The 21,232-nt window shown below is 51.1% G+C and overlaps 1 protein-coding gene across 11 annotated transcripts in view; it reads left to right on the top strand.

Moving 5' to 3' along the window:
* The window catches only part of DAB2IP (DAB2 interacting protein), a 232,553-nt gene that overhangs the window by 142,310 nt on the left and 69,011 nt on the right, over positions 1-21,232 (top strand). For 10 of the 11 annotated variants that reach the window (XM_007539933.3, XM_060200088.1, XM_060200089.1 and 7 more), the window contains exon 3: positions 3,945-4,090. The exons of the other annotated variant lie outside the window; for it this stretch is intronic. In XM_007539933.3, coding sequence (XP_007539995.1) covers positions 3,945-4,090 — 146 coding nt within the window. The remainder of the gene's footprint in view (positions 1-3,944; positions 4,091-21,232) is intronic. 11 annotated transcript variants of the gene reach the window in all.

Genomic DNA, 21,232 nt, shown 5'->3' on the forward strand with positions numbered 1-21,232 from the left:
CTTCATCGTGTGGTAAGAAGAAGAGAACAGTAGCAGTAACAAGAGTCATAGTAATCATAAGCCAGTGATCCTCATAAACAAGTTGTGTTCTGTTGCTTATCACTTACCATTTACTGGCTCTGTCTTAGTTCTCTGAGTCCTTCTTACAATCCTGTAAGAGCAGGTGTTACCATTAGTCTACTTTACAGATAGAGACATTGCGGCCCACAGAGGTCCAGTAATTTTCCCACAACTTGTCTGAATTAAGTCTTAAACACAAGGGAGGATCTGAGATGCCCTATGGGGTATAATCAACAGGGCTGACATATGTGGCCAAGGACAGCCTAGAGAAGAGGGGACAAAATCAGGCCCTGGGAGTAGGGGAGGAAGGGAGTGTCCAGAGCGTGGGAGGGATCGGGTGGAGGAAATATGGAAACCATGCCTATCTCTCACAGTTGTGCTGGACTTGGCATAGTTACCAGCACAGTTATTGCAAACTGGTACTGAATGCTTTGTTTCTTTTTCTTCCATCTTCTTCTCCTCCTCCTCCCTCTTCCCCTTTCCCTCTCTCTTCCCCTTCTCCTCTTCTTCCCCCTCCCTCTCCTCCTCTTTCTCCCCCTCCTCCTCCTCCCCCCTCCCCCCCTCCTTTTCCTCTTACTCCTCCTTTTTTGGTCACCAGGATTATCATCAGACTTGGTGCCACTTTTTTTTCCTTCTTATTCTTTCTTTGTGATGGAGAGAGGGAGGGGAGTAGGAAGAAAGGAGAGGCACCTACAGTACTGGTGAAGCTTCCCTTCTCCCAGTAAGGACCAGGGGCTTAAATCCAGGTCCTCTCACATGGTAACACATGTGCTTTACTGGGTGAACCACCATCTAACTCCCTGCTTTTTTTTTTTTAAAACCTGTACATTTATGTGAAGTGTATACTTATGAGATGTCAATTTGACTTTCTTGTTGAAGACTTAACTGTTGCCATGCCCTGGCCCTGGAGCTTTGCTCAGCTTTATCTGTCCCACTGACTCCTCTCTGAACTCCCCTATCCCCATCCATGCACAGATAGAGGGGTGACAGTCCTTTCTTCTCATCCTCTCAGAGTATGGAGTAGATTTGAGTCCCAGTTATTTGGCCTCAAGCTCCCACATCTCAACCTCTGTGCTGTTGTTGGACTTACTCCATAGAGAGTCTAGAAAGTAGGCAGTGAAAATCCCGCTTTACAGGGGGAAAAGGGTATATGATTTGCCTTCTGTCCCTTACCAGAGGTGAACTTGGATATAAAGCAAAAATTTCTGTCCTAGGATGAATCAGCCCCCCTTTCTGCATTCAGGGCTGCAGTTGCTGCCTGTGAAGGGTTCAGAGTAGACCTCCCTCCAGCCCATGCAGGGGCTTAATAGAAATTCTCTGAGGTTGGGCAGAGCAGGTTACTGGGATCTAGAGTCTTTGATTAGCATTGCTGTGTAACCTTTAGAGAATGCCTTCAGCTCTCTGGGCCTTGTTCAATGGTTGTAGCATAGTCTTTTATATCTGAGTCCCCATCCAGCCAGATGTGACTTTCTGAGATGAGCTTTGGTTAAGTCTGCCACCTGCAGGTCCCTCTGGAGCATGCAAGGTCTTGTGTGGTTTGATAGGAGGAGTAATAAGGGTCCTCCCTGTTCTCCCTGAAAAATCATTCTCCCCATGCCTCTTGGGAAAACATTGTTCTCCTCTTAGGGTTCACAGTGCTCTTGGCCACTGTGCCTGTCACATAAATAGTGTTGGAGTGAGTGCCACAGAGAATTCAAGGGTCCCCAAGGTCACTGTCAGTTTGGGTGAGGGAAGGTACGTTCAGAGGAGGCCTCAAGGAGGAGGCTGCTTGTCCGAGAAACATTAAAGGGGGGAGGGGCAGAGGAAGTGACACATGGTCAGCTCAGTCTCCTAGAAGGAAAAAAACATTTTTTTAAAATCTCAGAAATAGGATAAAGCTGTCATTATTGCTACATAATGAGCTCCATAAATTGCAAAACATGTTTCATGCTTCTGTAGACCACAAGAGTGTAAAATTTGTGAAATTTTCATCAGTGTAGAAAATAAAAGCCAAGAAAAAGTACAAACTCATTGGGGGGAACTTGCTTGATAACAGCACCTGTGAGAGGAGAACCCATCCAAGTCAGCCAGGTGCATCCTCCCCATCCCTTGTACCTGGCAGGAAGCCAAGGGAGAGCCCAGAGCTGCTACACAGATATGGGTCCCTGCTTGCTTGCTGTGTCCTCACTGGTCTGCCACCATTTGCAGTCCCCCTACCAGAGACATTGCCCCATCTGTGTGTCTGAAGCATGTGCAGAATTCTGACAGGTGGCCTCATGGATGGTTCTCTTATGGGTGTGGGAGACTAAAGAGGACAAACGAATGGGGGTGTGTGTTCAGGAACCAAGGTTTCTGAAGGGGTGGGCAAAATAGGGCATCCAATGGAAAAAGCATTAGGCAGACTTGGAAGCTGTGTGTCACCTGGCAGGTCATTTCACCTCTCTGAGCAAGGTTTCTTCACTTGCAGAAAGGGGTAAAATTTCTGTTTGTACAGGTGGCTCGAGATGGTGTGTGTGGTGCTGGTGACATACAGATGAATAGACTCAGCACAGGGAGTGAGCTACAGCAAGTGTCCACTCCTCTCCAGACCAGAGAGTGCTCCAAGCCAAGTCTCTTGTGTGATGGTTAACTGTAGTGTTCAAATTGCGTCCAACAGGAACTTGCACATGAATTAATACCCACTCACCTGGAATTGAAGCTGTGGTGGGTGAACCCCTAGAGCCCACCAGAAAACTCCTCCCCCCCCAAACACACATCTTGCTTTTCCTCTCTTGCCTCTCCTCTATGTCCCAAGCCCAGGCTGTGATTTCTGAAACCCCCAAATCTAACCCTCCCATGTAAAAGGAGCATTGGTTCAACCTGCATTCAAGAACATTATCTCCTTTGCCTCCAATGGATGGAGAGCTCTTGGGGCTGGGGGGTGGGGTGGGTGGGGGCGAGGGATTAAGCTCTATCTGGAATCCAGCACAGCTTGGTAGATGGTGAATGGCTTGAATGAGAGGTGGGTGGGCGTGGGGGTGGGGTCCCGCTGAGGTTTGCCATACTCCTCCCAGGAGCTGACCCTCACCTATCACGGATCCTGAATAAGCCAGGCAGTTTTCCTTCAAGAGAGGCCTGGCCTAAATCTCGCAGTAGGCACTGGGGCTAGCCACAACTCCTCTAACCCCAGAGCTGGGAACTGGGTCTCCTGTCCCTGAGGTGGTTGCCCTTGCTGGGGTACAGTGATTCCAGGCAGGGGACCCCACCCTGAGGGCCAGTGACTACTCTCCACTGCAGCGGAAGGCAAGAAACCCAGGTTCGCGGTTCAGGCGGCCAGAGTTCCAGCAAGCAGCCGGTGCCCCCCACAACCCCCACCTTCCCAGGACCACGCGTCTGCTCTCAGTGCTTTTAGTTTCCCCCATTTGTACAACTCAGCTGTGGAGAAGACCCCCTCGCGCGTGGGGAAAGGCGCCTTGTCAGTCGCCCCTGGGTAGGGGTGTGTGTGACCTGGCTCTGGGAAAAGGTGAAGGGACCTCCGAGGGTCGCCCCCCTCAGCAGCCCCGCCCCCCCAGCCCCCGCAGCGCCCGGGCCGGGGGTGGGGTGGGGGGGCCTCGGGTGACTTCGGCCGCGGCCGGCGCGGCTCGGCTCGCCGTCGCCATGGCAACAGCAGCTTAGGGGGCGGGGGCGACGTGGCGGGCTGGGCCGGCCGGCCGGGCGGGCGGCGCGGGGTGGGCAGGGCCGCGCTGCGCGGGCCGGGCCGTCGGCGCTCGGTCGGCGCGGGCCGTGAGCTGCTGGGGCCGAGCCGAGCCCGCGCCCGCCCTCGGCCGCGCGGCCGCCCGAGTGAGGGCGCGGGTCCCGCGCGGGTCCCGGGCCCGCCGCCGCGCTAACCCCGCCTCCCCTTCCCCCTCTTGTCGCCCCGCGCGCAGGGCTTCCTCAGCCGCCGCCTCAAGGGCTCCATCAAGCGCACCAAGAGCCAGCCCAAGCTGGACCGCAACCACAGCTTCCGCCACATCCTGCCGGGGTTCCGGAGCGCCGCCGCCGCCGCCGCCGCCTCCACCACGGACAATGAGAGGTGAGCCCGCCGCCGCCGCCGCCGCTGCCCGGCCCGGCCTCCGCGCGCCCCCGCCCCGGGATGCGCCCCGGAGGGCGCAGGCACAAAGCCCGAGCTCGGGCCGGGGCGCGCCGCTCGCGCCGCCCGCCTGCAACTTGTGGGGCCACCTCGGGCGGGGAGGGGGCAGGACGGCAGGACCTGTTTTCTCCTCCCGGTGTCGTGGGGCGGGGGGTTGTGTGTGCCCCAGGCCCGGGGCGAGGCCGATGGGGAAGTGCCCTGGCAGCTAAGTCCTCCTCGCCTTGCGGAGGTGGGTATTGTTTCCCGGGCTGTACGGTGCCCGGCGCTGGGGACAGAAGTGGCGCCTCGGGCCCCTCCCCCTGCCCCTGGAGCCCCGGATTGTCCGGTACAAAAGGCATTTGGGGCTGTTCTGCTGAGACCCAGTGGGGAGGAGCAGGGGACCGGGCCGCTCGGGGGCACATCTGCTCTAAGTAGGGCGCGGGCTCCTCTGGGGCAAGGGGCGGGCAGAGCGGGCAGTGCCCAGGTCCCGGGCTCAGGGGCAGGAAGGGCCTCGTGCTCGCCAGCCCGGGCAGCTGCTGTTTCCCTCCCTCACCTCTCCGCACCCGGAGTGTCTTCTGCTCCTCGCCTCTTTCTCCCTGGCAAGCCAGCCTAGCCGGGAGCAGGTGTGGAAATTCCAGAGGGAGGTGACTCGCGGGGCAGAGGAGGAGAGGGAGGAGGTGGTTCAGCCTGCCGGCAGTCCCAGGCAAATAAGCAGGCTTCAGCTCGCAAGGGCAAAGCTGTGCAATCCTCCTGTGCGGGGGCACTGGGTGGACACTGCCTCCTGGGACCCAGGTCTCCCCCATCCCACCTGCCCCCAGAACCATGCCAGCCGCGGCACCTTGCCACTTGGGCACAGACAGTGATGGATTCTGGTGCCAGTCAGAACGTGTCCCAGCTCAGCTAGTGGAGGTGAAAGAACGGGCAGACAGCAAGCATGGAGCCCTTTCAGCTTTCAGCCCCGAAGTCTCGGGTCCCTGGCATTCGCCTTCATTGGGTTGTGCCCGTGTGTGTGTGTGTGTGTGTGTGTGTGTGTGTGTGTGTGCCCGATTGGCCACTTGGTGCTGCCTGTAGGGGAGGCACAGGTAGAATGAAAATGCCTCACCTCTCCCCCTTGTTCCAGCAGGCAGAGGAGTACAACTTAATGCCCAAACTCCTGCCCAAGGTTGAGTGCTATTTAGCTGACCCCTGGCATCTTATTGGAGAGCACCCCTCCCATCTCCACCTTTCCATTTCCCCATAGAATCCCTGGCTCGACCTTTCTTCCCATCCTCACCCTGGAACTGCTCTCCTGTGCAGCCACTGCTGCTGCCAGCAGCTGGTCTTCTGTCCCAGTTGCCAAGCCCAGCCTGAGGCAGGACCCTCGGCCTTTCTCTGATGGCCGTGGTGCCCCAGGGGACCAGGCGTGCCCTGGCAGGAAGATGCAGCCAGGCCAGAGCTCCGTGCTGGGTGCAACCACTGCGTCTTTGAAAAATCTCGCTTCCCATCTTTGTTATTGTCTGGGTGGCAGGCCACCCGGTTTGCTGCCTTCCTCCCACCGCCTGGCCCCCGCCTCGGCTTTCTCCCCCAGGAACATGCCCTTCTCTGCGCTCTCCTTGGCGGGGGTCAGGACCCTCTGCACCCGCATGCGGGGGCTTGTGTACGTACCCTGTTTTTGTGCATGTGTCGGTGGTCCGGGGAGCAGCAGAGACAGCAGGCAGTCCGACCTCTGAGTGTGTCTGCCCTCCCGGGAGCAGCAGGCAGCGTGCATGGCATGTTTACCTCCCTCCAGTTGCAAGCCTGCACTGAGAAGCCGGGAGCACTCTGCTGGCAGCCCTGGCTGGAGGTTGGGACATGGCGAGGTGACCTCCTGGGGGTCCTGCTCAGCCTGGCCTCAGATCAGACTTGCCACATGCTGAAGGGGCACGCAGTATTGGAGGTGGGGGTGGGTTTGGGAGCAGAACTCCCAGCCCATTTCTAGAAATGGGGGGTATACAGTAGTGGTTGGAGCAGAAAGTCACTGGCAGAATGTCACTGGTATGGAATTGTCTTATTAATTTTCTATAAACAAAATATGGCTTGGTGGCTTCTCTGGCATAGGGAGGGAGCTCAGATTTCACATGGATGAAGAGAGAGAGAGAGAGAGAGAGAGAGAGGGAGAGGTAGAGAAAGACTGAGTTTGAAATCCCTCAGCTCAGCATTAGAACTGAAATAAGCTTTGCTAGAACTGGAGTCTTCTGACTTGCTTAGAAATAGATTTATTGGCTGCCGCTGGGATGGATGGACAGATACTTCTCCAGGGCAGTGCCTGGAGTCATCTTACTCAAAGTCATGTGAGTTAAACTAACTGTGATGACCCTCTTCTCCCGTTACCCCCTCCCCCTCAAGTCTCCCTCACACTCTTGGTCAAACCTGGGTGAGTGGAGAGATAGATGCCTCGCCCTACTCAGGTGAGGTGTGGTCATGCTGCTGTGTGGCTGTATGTTTAAGACTTGACCCTTCCACCTTTTATTTAGCCTAGAACTTAGGAGGGGATTGAATCTGGGCTGCTAAGCCTCTGACCAGGCCAGAGGGTAAGTGCTGAGACCTCAGCTTCCTTGAGGGGGTCTGGATGGAGGGTGCTTTTAGAGTGTCTAGTGTGACTGTGCCTGGTCCCCAGGGCTTCCCCTATAGATGGACAGCACAGGGCACTCTGGGATGGCCACTTGGGTTGATGCTGCCTGCTCTATGGCTGCTGAAGAGGCTTTGTTGCTTGCTTTCTGCCTGCCCGTAGCTGCTGTGTTGAGGTGATTTTTTTTTTTTTTTTTGCTTGGAATTCTCTCATTCAGAGGTTGGAAGACAAATTGGTTCTGTGCTGGGATCCTCTACTACCTGTGAAAGGAGCCATATCCAATCCCCTATGCTCTACTCCCCTATGGGGATCTGAACCTGGATGGCTGGGGGAGAGGACCAGTCGGTGTCTGGTTGTGAAACTGGAGTCAGTCCAGGATGGACTTGGTGGGCACTGCTAGGCTCTGGGGATCCCTATGGCTATTGGACAATTTTGAACCTTTGTGTTTAGTTCCCTGAAAAGGGACTGGGGGAAGGTCCCCTGCTGGTCTCCAAGTCTCTGGGCCTCTGCGACATTAATTTCCGTGGAGGTTTTGAAAAGAAGCCCTAAGGACAGGTAATTATTAGTTCCAGATAATCGAAATGAAGCCTGTTCTGAGGCTTTCCAGGTGAAAGGTGTGCTAGTAAAAGCATTTCTATTCTGCAGGCTGGAAATGGTGCCACTTCATTTATAAGGCTATTTCAACATTGGTAAAAGCCATCTAGGATGTAGTGGGTCTGTCTTCCCAGAGATAATTTCTAAGCTGCTCGTTTATTTATTAATGTCCCTGAGTTAGCTACCAGGGTCCACTGGCAATATCATGCTTGCTTTTTCTCTCTCCTTTTCTTCCTGATACTGTCTCTGGATGACTCTAGCCCCCTCCAAGTGCTATGACTATGCCCCATCTGGCCCTCCTCCTATCACCTATCCCCCAAGACACCCTGAAGTGAGTGTACCCTCTTTCTAGTGCTCTCCAGCCTGGTGCAGAGCTCATCCTATAACTGAGAGCAGCCCAGGTACAAGCATGCAGGCTGACCTGTGGGAGCAGAGACTGATAACTGCTTCCTGGGAGCATGTGTGTTGTCTGTCCAGTTCCTGTACCCGGAAGTCACTAGTGGAAGGACTGCAGGCAGTGTGAGACTGGGGAGGCAGAGATGTGCAAGTAGGCGTGGGAGCTTCCCCTGATCCTTAACTGACTTGAGTAGGCAGGAATCAGTCCTGCCCCTCTGCATGAGAGAGTTTCTGTGTGTGTGTGTGGGGGGGGGGGGGTTGATGAGGAACAGGGAAGATGCAACATGAGATCTGTTTGCCTGCTATTGATGGTAGGAGCAGGAGGTGCTGGGCACCCAGGCCTGGCTTTCTTTTTTTTCTCTTCCTCCCAGGGGAGGACTGACAAGGTGCCTGGTTCTCAGCTTTTCCCTGAATGGCATTGAGATGATCGTGATCATGTAGTTCAGATGATCTCTAGAAGTAATGGGACACATGTAATCTTTGGGTTTGAAGCGAGGAATCCCTGGGCACACCATTTAAACTAACCAAGCCTTAGTTTACATGCCTGCAAAATGGGCCCAGTGACAGTGTCATTGGAAACATTAGGAGTAGTTCATTGAGGATGAATTTAATAGAAAATGCCTGTCTTGCTTAGTGCTTTTCTTTCCCCCCTTAGTGACCAACACCTGGTCATATGCATTTCTTAAATGTCTCCAAAATTTGTTAAATAAGTAACATGCAAGCAAAGCTAGGCTAGCATTTTGTAGATTTTTCAATAAGCTGTAGTTAGTAAGCCTTGGTTAATCTACCAGGTGGGAATAGCAACAAGCAACCATTTGGGATTTTTGTGAGTTGCAAGAGAGACACTAGATGTTTCTGTCCTTTGTTAGGTGAGCAGGCATATAAAGGATCATTGTTCTTTTGCTGTGAGAAAGAGCTGGGCGGAGTGACCCTCTCCTCTGTTTCATTTACTTTTTATTAATTTTTTTTTTCCCAGAGCACTCCTTAGTTCTGGTTTATGGGGTTCTGGGGAGTGAACTTGAAAGCTCAAACCTCAGGCTTAGTCCTTATACTGTCTTTCCAAAACTAAAAAAAAAAAATTAAGTTATATGTATTATGGGAGAGGAGAAAGAGAGAGAGAACCAGATGATCAAATATACTGCTTAGTTCTGACATAAGGTAGTGTTGGGGATTGAACCTGTGGCATTGGGACCTCAGGCATGCAACATGGGTACTTTTAAGAGGCTGAGCTATTTTCCTGGTCATATCTTAACTTTAAAAAGTTCATTATTGGGGCCGGGTGGTGGCGCACCTGGTTGAGCGCACACGTTACAGTGCGCAAGGACCCAGGTTCAAGCCCCAGTCCCCACCTGCAGGGGAAAAGTTTCACAAGTGGTGAAGCAGGGCTACAGGTGTCTCTCTGTGTCTCTCCCTTCCTCTCGATTTCTGACTGTCTCTAACCAACAAATAAATAAAGATAACACAAAAATTAAAAAAAAAGTTCATTATTCCATCTTATGCTTGGGTCATGTTTGTCTTTAATCATGTAGGCATTTAGGTTATATCTGACTTTCCTTGATTAAAAAAGATGCTTGTGTTTAAATCCTTGAATATTTATTTTGTCTACATCTCTACTGGCTTTCACAGACAGGGATTTGATTACAGTAGTGCCCCCCTGCCCCACCATGAAAAGGCAGCAGTCACTAACACCCCCCTGATGATTTTGAGAATGCTCACTTGGTGACAACATTGGGTGTCATGATTAAGAGCAGTCTTGTTTATTTGTATAAGCAGAAAAACAGTTGTTTTTTTTTTTTTTTTGCTTGTTAGTGATTGACCATCATTTCCTCAAGTTTAATGACCGACCGTGCTGCTGCTTTGGAGTCTTGTCTGTTCCTGTCCTTTGCCTTCTGAACATTCTGACAGGCCTCTTGCAGGGTCTGTGGTTGCCCTGCCTCTCCTCCATTGGTTCTGAGAGTCCCATGTAAGTGGGTCTCTGCTAAGTGGGCCTCTGCCTTCCAAGAAGTATAGCAGGGAATTCATTTATTACCTGCCAGGAAGTCTTTCCCATCTCGCTCTTCCCATCCTCTCCCCACCCCTCCCCTCCCCTTCTCTCCTCTCCTCTCATCTCCTCTCCTCTTTCTCCTCTCCTCCCTATAAGGGAATCAGATTTAATTCTTAATCTCATAATTATCATAAGGAGACCTGGCATTTACACAGTACTTTGAGAGGTCTTTGCCCTACAGAGTAGGCAGATAGTGGAGAAAGAGGCTGTTAGAATGAGGGAATCTGAGGCACATAGTCAAAACACAGTGGTGGCACCACCAGCTCAGAACCAGGCCTTGTGACCAGGACCACACCCTGTTCTTGGAGCCTCAGGGCACCTTTGGGGGCAGGGCTGATTCTGAGCTCTGTCTCCAGAAAGGGAGAGAAAAGCCACAGAACACAGCCTGGATGTGGGGAGAACCAATTTATTTTTTGCTTCCTCATTTTTATCACCCTCCTTTTAGATCTGCAGCTCCCTCATGGATCTTCCAGAGATCTGAGCTGGGCAATATTTTTAGGAATGGTGGAAATTAGCTAGTAAGATTGGATCAGTCCCAGACTGGGTTTTCAAAGGCTGGAGAAGCCTTTCTTCTACCGTGTCTGTAGGCATGTGTGTGTTCCGTACGTGCACACTTTTCTACATCTTGCCACTACATGTCTGCCCTCACATTCCATGTGAATGTCCTATGCATGTCTGTACATTTGAAACAGTGGGTGACACTTCTTATTCATTTGGACCAGATAAAGTGGCTGTTTTTGTAGGTTGGATATGGATATCCATATCCAACCTACACTTATTAGAGTTCATCTAATAAGTGTTCACTGAGTTACTTTGTTCTCTTATGCGTCCCTGTCAGTGTGTGCCTGTGTCCATACATACCTGGTTATGTCTGTGTATAATGTTTGGTGTGTTCTGTTTTTCAGCTCTCATGCATGTGTAGCCATTTGCATGTGTGGGCCTCCTATCTGGACAGGTAGGGACTGAACTGAACACACACACACACACACACACACACACACACACACACACACACACACACACACACCAGGCCATCAAGACAGCTACCTTCTTAATTCCTTCTTGTCTTTTTAAAATTTATTTATTTTTTATTGGATAGAGACAGAGAGAAATTGAGAGGGGAGGAGGAGATCGAGAGGGAGAGAGACAGGAGAGACAGAAAGACACCTGCAGCTCTACTTCACCACTCATGAGGCTTTCCTCCTGTAGGTGGGGACCAGGGGCTTGAACCTGGGTCCTCGAGCACTGTAGTGTGTGCGCTTAACCAGGTGTGCTGCTGCCTCACCCTCCTTCTTGCCTTTAGGTGTCAGCAGAGCCTAGGTCTGAGGTCTCACTAGACATAAGGGGTACTCTCAGGGCTAGCACATTCTCCCCAAGTAAAGCTGCCTCTTTTCAGGCCCCAAGTCTAAAAATATGTGCAAACTGGCTCTTTAAATGAATTCCTTTGCAACACACTACTTGAACCAGAAAGTTAATTACCAGACTCTAATTAATGGCTATTTTGGAAGGCCACTGAGGAGAACTGGAAATCATAGGGAAACCAAAAAAGGCAGGAAGGAAACCATTGCTCCTCCCCTGTTCTGTGTGGCTTCTTGACTGTGGTAACAGGCTGCTGTGACTGGGTCAGGAGTGGCCTCTTACATGCAGGCCCTCTCACATTCGATTCTCCCAGTCCAAGCCTGACAATCTTCCTCAGCATCAGTAGGTAGGAGTGGGCCCTGCTCCCTGCCATGGAGTGGGGTGTGAGGAACTGTGGATTACAAGCCCAGACGGTGATGAGACTGCTCACTGTCTCCCCTCAGCCCTTTAAGGACTCTCAGGAGCTCTATCTGAGTCCAGTGCTAAGGGTGGGACAGTTACTAGTAACTGCCTTGAAAGGAATTCCTTTCCCATGCTCCAGGGGCTTTGGGCTGCCTGTACCCCCCACCCCCTTTCCAGGAGTCTGAACCCTAAGGCAGCTTCCCACTGGGGCACATCTCCAGGGCCTGGCTCCCCCCACTCTGTATCCCTTTCTGCTCAGTGTGAAGTCACCTGTTGTCAGATTTGCCACCTACCTCAAGAATAAACCAAAAAGCCCAGAGGTGACTGTGATGGAAATGCTGTGTGGGTTCCCCTCCCAGCTGGGGAAGCCAGGAGGGTGGCCTGGGTTACCATTCCCTCCCGAGATAATGGCAATGTTTGTCCTCACGCCCAGGTGTGGGCTTGGGCTGCAGGTGGGTGCACAGCACTGCACACATATCAGAAGGCGTCTCTTTGCCTGTCAGTTAAGTCTTGTCTGTTGTCTCCACCACATACCACGTGCACGCACATGTCAGAACTTCTCTTGGCAGGGAAGATGCCTCTGTGGAAGTGGCCTAGTGTGCACCCTAGGTCGCCTGTGAACCAGGCAGGTGGTGAGCCGAGGACCCAGGGCAAACAGAGCCCTGAGACAGGGTTCCCACCAGTAAAGGTCACTGGAAGCCTGCCTGGCAATACCCCAAGATTGGTGGTGGCTTGATCCTGGGGCATAGCAAGAATAGGACCTCCTTTCTATCCCTCACTCACACCTGATTTGATATTGCTCCCCTTGAAGTCCTTGGCTGATGATGGAGACCTGGCAGTGGGCTGGCTAAGACTCTAAGGGAGGTGTTGGGGGTTTGCCCAGTGAGTAACTGGGTATGCTTTGGGATTTTAGAAGGGTGTTTGTTTGTTTGTTTTGTTCGTTTGTTTTGTTTTGTTTTTTTAAGAGGACAGCCTTTAGGCCCTGTCCTTTAGAGGTGCCTTTAATAGCAAGCAGCCTGAGCAGGGTTCAGCTGCTTCATCCTTCTTCTGTCATTCCTACCCCATTTTCAGTTGTACCCTGACTGCCACAGGTCATACCAGAGTGGACAGAGTGCAGAAGTTACTAGAACTTGGCTTCTGAGCCTGCCCTTGACACTGACTACTTTTTTTGAGTAATCAACCTCAAAAAAAACCACTGAAGCTCTCAGTTTTCCCTTCTCTTGAGTGGGGTCAATGGGGCAGGAGTTGGTCCAGAGAGAGATCAGGTTTGTCCTGTGCCTGCATGGACAAACTTGCTTGCTTGTTGCCCTGGACTTCCTCACACCCTTGGGGGGCCATGCTGGCAACACCCATCCTGACTGAAGAAGAGTGTGCTGAGCAGAGATATAGATGCCATCCTGATAGCACAGACCCTAATTTGATGGGACACATTGTAGGGAGTTTTCATACAGTGCCCACTGACTAAGGGGAAGTTAATTTCATGCTTGTCTTTTTGACATTCATAATCAACGCTTGTATTACAGCTGCAGACTGTTAACATGAGAAGGATGTGTGAGCCTCAATGATGACTTCTTCCTGCTGGAGAGGTGATTAATTAATAGACTGCTCACAGGCCCACACCTTAGCTCCTTAGTCCTCACCCGGCCTTCTTCTCCCCTTTGCATCATCCCCAGATTTCAGCCAGGAGCTCATTTCTGGCATGGGCTTCGACTCAAACCCCACTGATTGGGAATGGGATTGCCTGGGACACCTGGCGAAATGCAGGGTCTTGGCTCCCACCCAACTCAGACCTTCCAAATTGGGCTTTCTAGTGGGGTGATTTTGTTTCCCCATGAAATTCGAGCACCGCTGCCCTGTGGCTGATTCTTTAGCAGAGGGACAGGGATTGTTCCCGATTGAGTCCCAGTCACTTGCCTAGGCACTGCCCATGCTGTGTTCTTATTGATTCTTCATGGTGAGAGGGTTTTTTGTTTGTTTCTCATTGCATAGGTGTAGAAAACTGAAACTGAAAGAGAAGAAAGTGATCGGCAGTAATGCAATTCATGCCCAGCTCCATCGAGTTTCAGAGTCCCCAGGACAATACCAGCTAGCATTTCAGGGCTGGTCTTGGTGTCCTTGGCCTCCACCTAGGAGTGTGAGCACAGTCTGGAGGGTACTGACTTAGAGATGAGATTCTGTGCAGAGAGCCAGGCAAGACAAGGCCAGTTAGGTGTGAGGGGGACTGCACTCCCACTGAAGGAGGCCTGGTGCCTGCTGATGGTTGGGCTTTGGGGGAATCCAGCCCAAGGGGCACAGATCTGGAATTGGAACCCATGAATATCTTTAAAATGCCCTTTGCCATGCATTGCCTATTGCTGGCAGGCCCATAGCTGGCTTGTCCAAGTCAGCTGGTCCATCCACTGCTTCCATCTGGATCTCACTTTCTGTCTGGGTCTCACTTCTGTCCCAGGCCCCAGGATTATAGTGCTCAGGTATTCCTAATGGGAGGTGAGAATATAAGTGGAGTGTCAAGCTCTTCTGGCCACTGTATTCAGGCTAGGCTAGGATGGAGTTGGGGTGTCAGGGCAAGATGTCTCAGTTTTTTCTGTTGTTTATTTATTTATTTATTTATTTACTTTCATTAGAGACAGAAGCAGAGAGAAAGTGTGTGTGTGTGTGTGTGTGTGTGTGTGTGTGTGTGTGTGTGACCATAGCACCGGAGGCCAGGTGGTGGCACACTCAGTTAAGTGCACATAGTACAAAACTCATGGACCCGCACAAGGATCCCAGTTGAAGGCCCCCCCTTACCCCACCTGCAGGGGGTCACTTCACAAGCAGTGAAGCAGGTCTGCAGGTGTCTGTCTTTCTATCTTCCCCTCCCTTCTCAATTTCCTTTTTAAAATATTTGTTTATTTATTCCCTTTTGTTGCCCTTGTTGTTTTATTGTTGTAGTTATTATTGTTGTTGTTATTGATGTCATTGTTGGATAGGACGGAGAGGAGTGGAGAGAGGAGGGGAAGACAGGGAGGGGGAGAGAAAGGTAAGACACCTGCAGACCTGCTTCACCATTTGTGAGGTGACCCCTTGTAGGTGGAGAGCTGGGGGCTTGAACTGGGATCCGTAAGCATGTCCTTGCGCTTTGCACCACCTGCGCTTAACTCGCTGCACTGCCGCTTGACTCTTCCCTCTCAGTTTCTTTCTGTCCTATCGAATGCAAAGGAAATAAAAAAAACGGGGCCGCCAGAAATGGTAGATTCATAATGCTGGTGCTGAGATCCAGTGACTGGAGAAAAAAAAAGATCTGTCTATTTATAATTAAAGAGAGAGAGTCTATAGCACCAAAGCCTCCTTCAGTTCTGTGGGGGCTGGACTTGAACCTGGGTCATGCACAAGACAAGGCAGCACACTATCCAAGTAAGCTACTTTGCCAGGCAGATGTCTGTCATATTTTGCAATCTTAGCCAGTCTCTGCATCTGGCACCACTGTGCACATTGTTGCAGTGGCACTGAGGGTAGATGCTATTACTGTCGTCAGTGTATGCGTGAACATTGAGGGTGAAAGAGACTGAGCAAATTGCTTCAGTCATGCAAGTCATAAGTAACCAAGTTGACCATACTCTTCGGTCTAGCTGCATTCTGCAGCACCCCGGCATGAGCCACACTTCTGCACTGTCTCTGTTTTAGAGACTACATGCTCGGTCAGTAATGACACCAATAAATGGCCTCCTAGTTATGAAGCATCTACTGTGTGTCACCACTGATCCTTTACACTACACTATTTTATCCCTCCCCCTCTTTTATTAGTGATGAAACTGACCTCCAGGGTGTAAAAGCACTTACAGGGGATTACCCCAATGCTGGATTTAGAATCTCACTCTGGATGCAAAGCCAGTGCCTTCTCTGGTGTGACAGCTCATAGGAGAGTGCACGGTCTGCTGCTCTGGGCACCTCAGCCTCACGACAGCCTGCGTGCAACATGTGATCTATCCTTACTTAACAGTGGGACATTTGCAGCAGAACTGGGGTTCACACCCAAGGAACCTGGCCCCTCAAGTCTGTGCTCTTCACTGCTGCACAGTCCTGCTTTTGCCCTGCTTCACAGAGGAGGACTCTGGGGCTTTGACAGATAAAAGCTGCCAGCCGTGATTTGGACAGCTTGTGAGCAGGTAAGGTAGGTTTTGCACCCAGATCTTTGTAGCGTGTGTTACTGTTTACCTTGTGAAAGGCGAGGCAGCCACCAGGTGGGGGTTCTGCAGGAGGCTGCTGTGGTACTGGAGTCCTGAAGTAGGGAAGTAGTAGTACAGGTGACAGGCACCCCAGGGCACGATGCTATGGCCAACTCAGTGATGTCGTCTGCATTTGTAGTTTAGCAGTGATTCTAAGTCTCTTTCTTTGGACTCTCCATACTCTGGGTTTCATCTCTTCCTCTGTTGACGTAGGGTGCTGGGTGAAGTGAGGCAGGTAGAAGAGATTGAGGCTAGGTTAATAGGCCTTAATGCCGCCCCCTCTCTGAAGGTGAGATGAAAAACAACTTTTCTCAAGGACCAGCAGGTGGCACAATGGGTAGAGCATCAGTCTTGCTTGTATGAACTCTCAAGTTTTTTTTAAAAAATTTTTTTTAGTTATCTTTATTTATTTATTGGATAGAGATAGTCAGAAATTGGGAGGGAATGGGGAATTAAGAGAGGGTGAAAGACACCTGCAACACTGCTTCACCCCTCGTGAAGCTTTCTTTTCCCCCTGCAGGTGGGAACTGGGGGCTTGAACCTAGGTCCTTGCGCATTATAATATGCGCTCTACCAGATGCTCTACCACCCAGCCCCGAATTCTCAAGTTCTAACCCCAGCCTATCTTCGGCATTGCATATGCTTCCTCTGATCCCTGCCCCTAATGATAAATAAATAAGTAGTTTTGAAAAGTGACTTTCATCTTGCCCAGGAAGGTGCTATAACAGTAGTGATGATGGTGGGCAGATACTGAGTCTCTAGGCCAGTCTTTGCCCCGGGCCTATGGGGAGATGATGAATCTGGTTCTGGGACCTCCAGCTGGACTGACTGTGGGGGTGGACTGTGGGGTTGCTTTGAGATTGTGGCTGAAGCCATGCTGATGTTGACCATCCTGCTGTGGACTCATGGCGGGAGGAGGTGGTACAGTTGAAGTAGAGGAGGGATAGTGGCCACACCTTGGCCAGGTGATCCCCCATGTGCCCTGTCCAGCCTGAGGTACCATTTCCCAGCTACACAAGTCCCATTTTTAGCCACAATGGTTTCTGGGAATGCTGAGACCTACTCCAAGGAAGTCTAGGGTTAGGAAATGAGAGTTGATCCCCCTTGGTTCCTGGAGGTGAGACTAGATGCCTTCCTCCACAGGCCTGTGGGCATCCTCACTCCAGTGGATGATTCCAGGGCACGAAAGGTGCTGAAAGGGCCTGCAGTAGAGAAATTCGCTCTACCTGCATTACCCCAAGGTCTCCTCTCCTGCTGTGTTGTTCCCCCACCCCTACTCCAGCTGTCATCCCTTTCCTTAGAAACCTTCTCCCTACCTCTTCTTCCTCCTCTTTAGACACCAGTTATTGCTGGGGCTTGGTGCCTGCATGACGAATCATCTGCTCCCACAGGCCTTTATACCCCCACACCCCTTCTGCCTTTTACATTTTTTTATTTGATAAGACAGGGAAAAATTGTGAAGGAAGGGGGAGATAGAAAGGGAGAAAGAAAGACATTTACAGCACAGCTTTAGCCCTCATGAAGCTTTCCGCCCTTGCAGGTGGAGACTGGAGGCTTGAACCTAGGTTCTTGCACATGGTAACATGTGCACTCAATTGGGTGTGCCACTGCCCAGCCCTTAGAACCGTGGTTCTTTAGAGGGGACTTTAGCAATCCTTAAGTTCATGTCTCCAGGACCTGTAGGAGTAAGCCTTGAATGACAGCATAGCTGGCCTAGCAGCTGTGTTTGGTGTAATTGGGAAGGAAAAGTCATCCTCAGGGCCCCAGAATCATTCTTCTCAGCAGCTAGCTGTGTCATACTAAGTGGGGCAGGGCCTGGCTCTGGGCACAACCCTCTGTGTACTCAAGCTGTGGGGGGTTCATTCCTTCTTTGCAGACCGGGGGTCTCCCATCTTGTGGCCAGCAGTGTGGGCTCTGGGTGTCCCCAGTCCCCAGGTTCATGCAGAAGGCAATAGCTAGGCAGAGGCTGCCCACTGATTTACACAATTGCACTGACCCCTGAATAATTAATAAAGCTCTGTCCTTGCTGGGAGCAATGTCTGCACCATTACGGATGGGTTGGCCATGGATGGGTTTGCCGGAGCTCTTCCAATGGTTCCAGGACTCCTCCATCTTTCTTGGCACCGAGCCCCCCAGAGAGAGGAGAGGTCACTGGGTTGCAAGTGGGTCCATGCGGCTTCATCGAAGATGGGCTGGGAGTGAGTGCTCCTTTCCTCCAGCACCTGGGAGGGGGGTACATAGACATGGTTAGTTTGGGGTTCTATAGCCTCCTGCTCTCTGAGGTCTCATGACCTCTTTTTTGTCTGAAGCTTGGTCAGTTGTTTTGTGGAGATACTCTTCCTCTCGGAGCAGCAGGGACGAGGCACTGCACAGTGAAAGGAAGGGTGGAGGCATTAAGCTTTCAGATAAGAGCAGGGCAGGCATTTCTGCTCTCGGCCTCTCTACAGTCCCTCCAGGCTTCTTTAGACTTGCTAATGCTGGGGGTAGCTTGAGAGTGCCTACTGCTTGAGATTTGAGATTTCTAAGGCCTGTTTTGTTTTGTTTTTGTTTTTGTTTTTGTTTTTGTGGTGCTTCTCCAAGCCAGTTTTCCCTCTGGGGACCTGGTCTTATCTCCCTGTCTTGTTAGCAGGAGGAGAGATATTCACCAAGTTGAGGAGTAGATCAGCTACTGACATACAGGCCTGAAGCTGACCGTGGGGGAGATCTTGGTGTTTCTGCAAGACCAGGGTGTGCTTGGAAGGCCTTGCTCTCTTCCCTGCCTCCCCTAGTCATTGTCCAAGTCTCTCACAGTAATTTTATCAAACTGGGTTCAAGAACACCACATTGTAGCAGATTTGTTAAAACAACAACAACAACAACTTATTATTGAAGAAACTCACATACAGAGAGAGAACTAGAACTTCATGTTGTTATATTCAATGCCAGGGGTTTAATTTGAGGGGGTAGGGGAGACACTCATGTTTGCAAGTCAGATGTTCTACCTGCTGTGCCATCTCCAGGGCTGAATGTTATAGATGTTAGTGGCACTTGGGATGAAGGGGATTCCATAGTTCAGACAGGTCAGCAAAATATCCAGTGAACCAATGCAGGTTACATTCCTTCAGGGACTGACTTCTGGGAGCCTTTAGTATGCTGAGTACATCTGGGGGCACGTGGAAGTGTATGGGATGCTGTATATTATTACCCAGCACCTGTCACCTGTCTGCACCGAGTTAGAGAGGGCAGCCAGACAATGGAAGCTTTCTTTCCCCTTTGTTGCTTCTCTCTAACCAGCCTGCATGTGGCACTTTCTCTCTTATCACTTGGGAGATGGCAGGGCAGGGATGGTTCTATTTCCTAGAAAAGAAACTGAGACTCAGAGAAGGTGATCATCTCAGCCAGGGGCACACAGAAGGTGACAGAGGTAGTGTTTAAACTCATGTTGACTATCTGGATCTTTAGCTCTTTCCCTTGGCCACCAGAAAACCCTTTGCTCCCCTGCATAAAGGTCAGTATGCTAACTGGCACTAGCCCTGTGCTCTTGGGGGCCTGTTGCTTCTACAGCCCCATCTTGGTATTTTCTGGAAAGGAAGGGAGATCACTTAAAGTTCTGTCTAGTAGTGGCCCAGCTAGGGCACTTGGTTTGGAAGCTGTCCATGTAAAGCCTACCAAAGGTCCTGCCGTCAAACCACTTCTGATGAGAGCAACTTCTGCCTTCTTACTCTTTTGCCTTCTCCTTTGATAGCTGGGGGTGCTTGCAGTGCCCTCCCTGGATTGAGTGTCTGCTTCTGTTGGACTGGTGGGAGCTGTCCAGGTCAATGATGGCAGTAGGCAACTCAGGGAAGTCCAGCTGCTCTTAACTTTTTCTAGGCTTTTCTCAGCACTTCTGGCCAGGCCTGGTGGATGACCAGGTGTGGCCTTGGTGGACCAGTTCACAATACTTTGCTTTGGAAGTTATAACAGAGGTTGAAGCAGGACTTCAGACCAACTATTTTTGTCTCAGAAGTCTCTGTGAGGGGGCTGGGTGGTGGCACACCTGGTTAAGCATACATGTTACAGTGCTCAAGAACCTGAGTTCAAGCCCCCGGTCCCCACCTGCAAGGGGAAAGCTTTGTGAGTGGTGAAGCAGGGCTGCAGGTGTCTCTCTCTGTCTCTCTCCCTTCCTGTCACCCCCTTCCCTCTCAATTTCTGGCTGTCTCTTTCCAATAAATAAATAAAGATAAAATTAAAAAAAAAAAAGAAGTCTCTGTGAGTCGAAGAAAAGGGACTTCATTGTCCCCAGCATTGTTCTTATGTAAGCCTAGATCTGGCTTTTTGACTTCACAGGGGATCTGGGACAAATCATCTGGTCTCTGCACCTCTGTCTCCTTGTCTGTGAAATGGGGTGTGATAATGGTGTCTACCTCCCAGGGTTCAGTAGTTTACATGGGATCTTGTATATTCCCATGATTGCTTGCTCTTAATAACTGTGTGTGTACATAAGGATGTGAAATTGCTCTAGAGCTTCTGATGAGATACCGTATAGAATACTGTGAGAGTATCTCGCCCCAGGTCCAGCCTTTGCAGGGTCCACCCCATCATGTATCAAGAAACAGTCCCAGACAGGCATGGAAAGATGTTTGTATGGACATCTCTTCCACTTAGAAAATCAATATGCTGTGGTCTGCCTAATTGCTCTGTTGCTGCTAAATGAGTCATTATGGAAGGGAACATGGCAAATGCATTGTGAGATTAATGGGAGAAAGTAGTTTGCAAATGACTTTGCTTTGCTTTTGAAACTCCAAGAAGGTGAGAAACTTGGAGAGACCGCAAGGCTAGGTCCCAGGAAGTAGCTCTGGGCACCAAGACTCCACAGAGGTGCCAGGTGGTATGAGGGGATCCTTTAGGGTTGGGCACTGAGTGGCCAGGTGGGTCAGTGACAGGACAAGGCGTTCTGGTGACATGACTGAGGACAGAAGCAACTGTGCAACTTAGGCTCCCCATGTGTCAGTAGGGTGCCATCCTTAGGGGCAGGCAGTGATGAGCAAAATCAGTTCAACCCCTTCCTGGCGGGGTATGTAAACAGACTGGAATGAAGTTGTCCCACAGGTACATGTCATTGCACCTGTGACCTGTGGCTTGGAGGCAGCAAGAGCCCCCAAACTGGAGGATTTGAGCTGCAGGAGTAGTGGGGTCAGCTCCCCAAGGAAGAGAGGAAGGAGCTGAGCTCTCAGGGAAGAGCCATCTGAGCAGATGACAGACAGAGCCTGTGCAGACCCAGTGGGTCTGGGTGTGAGGGGCTCACAGATGGCTTGTGTGACCTTCATTCTCACAGCAGTCTCAGGAAACAGCCACTTCCTCATTTTTCAAGTGAGGAAATCGAGGCTCAGAATGGTGAAGAGACTGGTCCAGTGCCACTTAGTGGCCAGCGGGCAGAGTCCAGATATTAGCCTCCGCCTGTGTACCTCCAAACTAAGCAGCATGCCCCGCCCCGTGTCCAAAGCTAGGTCAGCAGCTGCCACCCTGCAGGCCTCTTTCTTCACAGGGCAGGGAGCTGTGCA

Source organism: Erinaceus europaeus, chromosome 10 (genome assembly GCF_950295315.1).
Source record: "Erinaceus europaeus chromosome 10, mEriEur2.1, whole genome shotgun sequence".
Lineage (NCBI taxonomy): Eukaryota > Metazoa > Chordata > Mammalia > Eulipotyphla > Erinaceidae > Erinaceus > Erinaceus europaeus.